We start from the raw sequence: 5102 nt of genomic DNA, 5'->3' as shown, positions 1-5102 counted from the left end.
GGTATTCTATATGGATATGCGTCAAGATGTATTAGAGACTGCACTTGTGTATATATCTAACTAATTCATCACACATGATTTGCTAGACCATTTGCATTTCAATTGAGTTTGGTTGGATTATTATCCAATAATGGGTCCCATAGCTGGACTAAAATGGACTAAAACTAGAAAACATTTGCATTTACAAAAGCATTTAGGCTGGCAGGAGCAGATGAGTGTGGGGTACCCTTTCTAAACATTCAATCTTAGAAATGGAAAAAATGTTGTGCATATTTTGTTTTAGGTGGTTTGAACAAATAGCTTGTAACGATGTTTGTGTTTAAAGACTAAAATGGTTACTTTTTAATTATCTTGGATATATTCGGCATTACCCCAAACCCCAAGATAATTATTTGGAATTTACTCAATTAACAAATCACATAGTTATGCTGATCAACAACTCAAGATGAAGCTATTTGAAAGGGGGAAATTTCTGTCAATGGATGGGGCAGCACACAGCCAAAGCCTGAACAGCCTGTGCAAACATATTATACCATCATGTGCATGTGTGGAACGTGGATTTATATACCTAGATGTACGGTTTCTTTTGGTCATCACAGTCTTGCTTTTTTCAGTATCGTCAAAAAGAGACTCGTTGCTAGCTAGTCCAAGGAAACCAAAACTTAATTACTCCAAAACATAATCATAGGCATGTCGTTTTATCACACCAACCCCGAACTAATTGGCTAAAACTTTCCATTTAGTATTTTATCCAAACGAGAACAGAGAGGAAAATACTAGCCTCTGATGGAAAAAGTTAGGTAGGCCCAATATTCCTTTTCAACCTCTCTAAAAATTATGAGGAAGCTTTCTTTGACGAAAAGGCTTAGACAGTGGACTATCCCACATTCATGATCATTACAAGGCAAGAATTATGAAACACGACATGAATGAATCAATGTGCCTTTGTTTTTCTCTACTTCTTCTCCGTCAAATCAATCACACATAAAAAATAGCATGACAAAGAAGAAAAAAAGGCCAGTAATAATTATAATCTCCACCTTCTTCCATGTTCCGACTCCAAAGTAATTTTTGCCAGTTCACGTAGAAAAGGACCAATAGAAGGCCCTATCAGCCACGTGTCATGAAACTGCAATTACCACTGATCAAAATCATATCTTTCATGTGTCTGTGATACGCATAACAATACCACCTCAAAAGAAGCGATGAATTTTTATGAATCCACAAAAAACTAATGGTAAAAAATCGGATCACCAATAAAGCAAGACACAATTATTCGAGCTTTTTTTCCACAGTTTACGTGGCAGAAAATGTACAAGGATTCAGCAAATTTTATATATATTTTACGCCGTATTTGCGATTACACGTCACAGGGCGTGGGAACATGATTGGATACGGAAACCCTATTGCTGGTGATGGTGGTGTCTTCCTTTTCTCGCATCCACAACCGTTGGTTCATGAGAATCACAAACTTGGGTCTTAAATTTACACCCGAATTTCCTAGTCAACGAGCCTTTCCATCCAGCTGGGCCCGTTTTTTCAATCTTCTCGATCACTCTCTTCATTGTGGAACACTCGCGTTCCAGCTGATGCACCCGCGTCCTCATGCTATCCATGTCGAGACGCAGCACCTGATTCTCCCTCACCGCAGTCCTCCACGTGCCGCTCTCCTCCGTCGCCGCCGCCATCAAAACCCCCGCGTTGTTCTCCTCGCTTTCCTCCTCCACTTCCGTCCCCTCCTGCTCTTCTCGCAGCTGCGACAGCGCCGACGGCCTGCCTGACTCGAGCGGCGCCGTTTCGGCGGCGAGTAGAGTCCCGGCGATCGCGTGGCGGAGCTGTAGCTGCTCGAAGAACAGTACTTGCACCACCGCTCGTAACGGAAGACGCTCGTTCTGTGCCGCGTGTGTGCACGCTTCGAGTGTGAGTTTCTGGGAGTCCATCACTCCGCAAATCTTTTCTCGCTCCGACTCCGATATCCAAGGATGCGCCTAAAAAAGTTCCAAAAGTCAAATTCAAATTCAAATTTCGCAAACTACTTCAATTTTTGTACAAAAATTTCTAGAGTTGTACCTTGAGGTACACATCAACGGCTCTGTAAAGACCGTCGTCGAAGAGTCGAGCCTGATCTGGAAGCAAAATCGCTAGGTGATAGAATTTGTCTGGTTTGAGATTTGCGTCGGAGGCGATCTCCGATAAATAACCGTCGATCAATTTTCCAACCAGCATTAACGCCGGCGATCTGACTCCGTTGTCTCCATCTTCGCCTGTTTGGTTTGTTTCTTGCAATCCATCGAGGAAATGGCTTAAGATCCTCTCAACGCAATCAACGTCGTAGAGAGTTTCATTCAGATACGAATAGCTTGGAATCAAAAGGTCATCTAGTGTGGCTTGCTCGAGTTGCAATCCGATCTTCTTCTCCAACGCAGCTCTGCAAGCTTCAGAAGCGTTGAGTATATTCGCGGTTCTCAACAATCCGAATAGGAATCTCGTCGCTGTGGAAGACCTTGAGCTTTTCTCCAATGGAAGATTGGCTACTATAGTTTCCAACAGTTCCTTCTGTTCGGCTTCGGAGGCTGTAGTTGACGATGATGAAGAAGACGTTGATGGCTTCCGATTGGACCTAGAAGTTCCTGGAATGTATTTCTTTGCGTAGAACATCAAGCAGCTCTCGATAATGTCAGGACTCAGATCTGTATCTCTCATCGCGAAGATCAAACGCTTGAACAACGGTAAACTCAGAAGCACCAAATCCTCAAACCACAGCTCCGCATTGCTAGCCCTAGATACAGCACTCTTTCTTCGTCCACCACCACCAACATAGCCGCTGCCGCCATCGATCCCATTCCACAAGATCTGCTGCTTCGTATACGAACTCCGACCTCCTCCGTCGATGGCGTCGCTCACCGGCCAACCGAACAGCGCTGGATCGGCGGAGGAAGCTCTGGAAGAGATCGAATCGATGCAACGCTGAGTGATCCCTAGGGTTTCCGCCATAGGCATTAACTTCTCGCAGGACTTCAAAGCTTTGATGGAGTCTCTGAGGCTTTTGAGCACAGACTGAGAAAAGAACCTCTCCGTCTTGGAAATGAGGTTGTCCTCGGAGTACTCCTCCGTCATTTCAAGAAACTCGCCGGCGCAACGGAGTGGCGCCACGTTGGAGGAGGTCACGTCGATCTTAACGCCGTAACAGAACTTCGCCGCCGTCTCAAACGTCTCCGAACCACCCGGAAATTGCGTTAGCGTTAAGTAACACTGTATCTCCTCAATTTCGTCACCGTCACTGTTTCCTTGTTCCTCTTCCGTTATTCGCGGTTGTACAGTACCAGCGTTAGTTTCTTGCTCCGTTATCAGCTCGTGAAGCTTTCGGCTCTTGGACATCAAAGGAAACTGAAATATCACATACAACAACAAGAATGAGAGAATGTAATATTGCATAGAAGAGAAGAAAAGAATTCAGAGATTGATGAAAAAAAAAAAAAAAAAAAACCTTGTGGAGATGAAACGTCATGTCGTCGACTTCGATAACAATGTCGCTTGGCAAACCAGTGGTGCAAAACCATGCTTGACCTTTGGAGCTACTGCTGGGTTTCTCAGGCGCCGCCATTGCCTTGTGTCTCAGGTAATTAAAAAAAAATATCTTTCTTGTCTGTATATTTATCTGAGTCTATGAGAATTTTTTTGGTATAGGAAACTAAAAACCTAGATCCATGTATGCAAAAATGACATAATAAAGGGAGAGGGGGTGTTTGTCTTTTATAGTAGATGTAGATGGAAAAAACAAAGAGGAAAACTGGGATGTCTAGAAGAATAGTAGGAGTAGGAGTTGAAAAACTTGAAAAGCCCTAATAACAAAAATTCTCTTGCTGTTTGGTGGGTGGGAAATGGACTTGACCTCCGTAAATCACTTCGCTTTCTCTTTTGTGTTTATTTTTTACACTGTCAAAGTGGTTGATTTTTTTGAGAAAATTTTAATGAAGTGGGGGAAAACTGAAAAGTGTTGGAATCCAAAATCTCAGACCGGACAAATAGGGCATGAACAAATTTCGAAAAAGTGGATCATATGGTTGATTTACTTTTCCCAAATTTTCTTTCCTTTTGTTTTCGAATTACATCAGAATCTCAACCACTACTACCCATTGTCTCTCTTTATGTCCTGATGTCAAAGGGGGGAGGAAACAGAAATGAAAAAGGTCATGTCTTGAATTATAAGAGAGGAGAGGAGAGGACCATAGGAATTGTGATTTGTGTGATCATATCCATGTCTAAACGTGAAATTGCTTGCCAACTGGGTTTCATCTGCTTTATTGCCTAAATAATTGAATATTTTAGTTAAATTCCAAAAAATCTCAATCGAGCCCATATTAGTACAAATTTACATGTACATCTTATGATAGGGAAATACTACTATCCAGCATGCGAGAGACCAAGTCTATTTCCTAATCACTAACCCCACATTTTTGTACACCTTAATTTCGACCCTCATGTCACAACTAGGTGAATAAACTAATGTGACCCCGTGATTCTGACCTTAATATATATATATATATATATATTTTTTTTTTTTTTCTCTCTAAATTATTTCTTGCTTTTTGAGCTTTGTGGGCCATATAAGGTAGGTGCTGAGTCATTAATACTATTAACATGGTCCACATGGGCTGAGAGAGTCATAAATTATAGGTGAATCGGAGTCATTATACTGGGAGAGGAGTTTCAAATATGTGATTTCAGCCGTATCAGATTGGATGTCGGATTTACATTGTTCATAATGATTCTACGAAAATATCATGAATATATTCTAATAAAAGAAAAATGTTTATAATAGGAGCTGTGTGTGAAGCTGTGAATATCACATGTACCACTTGGTTCAAATAAAGAAAGCTCTCAAATGTGTAATCTCTATCTTCAATTGGTTTTTTCCCCCCTTCTTGGAGTGGGGAGGTAATCTGAATGAAATTATCAATATTTGAAATTGTTGACCTCAGCCCATCAAATTCCGTTTGAAAATAAAACCAGTGTTCACTTTCATTTATATCAGCATTTCTACCCTTCTACCGTCCTTTGAATGCATTTATGGCCGTCTTTATGAGGTGACATGAAAGGTG

General features: G+C 41.5%; 1 protein-coding gene across 1 annotated transcript; it reads right to left on the bottom strand.

The window, feature by feature from the left end:
- Positions 1-1142: 1142 nt before the first annotated feature.
- On the bottom strand, positions 1143-4278 carry LOC115994897 (BTB/POZ domain-containing protein At5g66560-like). The gene is made up of 3 exons (XM_031119236.1): positions 3488-4278; positions 2071-3387; positions 1143-1988 (listed from the first exon to the last, which is right to left on the bottom strand). Exons 1-3 carry the CDS (start codon positions 3602-3604, stop codon positions 1404-1406), a joined length of 2019 nt encoding a protein of 672 aa, XP_030975096.1. The 5' UTR covers positions 3605-4278; the 3' UTR covers positions 1143-1403.
- Positions 4279-5102: the final 824 nt, after the last annotated feature.

The sequence above is a fragment of the Quercus lobata genome, chromosome 6 (genome assembly GCF_001633185.2).
Source record: "Quercus lobata isolate SW786 chromosome 6, ValleyOak3.0 Primary Assembly, whole genome shotgun sequence".
Classification (NCBI taxonomy): Eukaryota; Viridiplantae; Streptophyta; class Magnoliopsida; order Fagales; family Fagaceae; genus Quercus; species Quercus lobata.
The sequence above is the reverse complement of the archived record's forward strand: the minus strand, read 5'-3'. Positions and strand labels throughout refer to the sequence as shown.

Bases quoted from the DNA above. Each gene is read 5' to 3' on its own strand.
- LOC115994897 (XM_031119236.1), bottom strand. From the start codon at position 3,604: ATGGCGGCGCCTGAGAAACCCAGCAGTAGCTCCAAAGGTCAAGCATGG. The intron at 3,388-3,487 runs GTTTTTTTTTTT...GTGATATTTCAG, and splicing joins TGACGTTTCATCTCCACAAG to TTTCCTTTGATGTCCAAGAG. The intron at 1,989-2,070 runs GTACAACTCTAG...GAACTTTTTTAG, and splicing joins CCGTTGATGTGTACCTCAAG to GCGCATCCTTGGATATCGGA.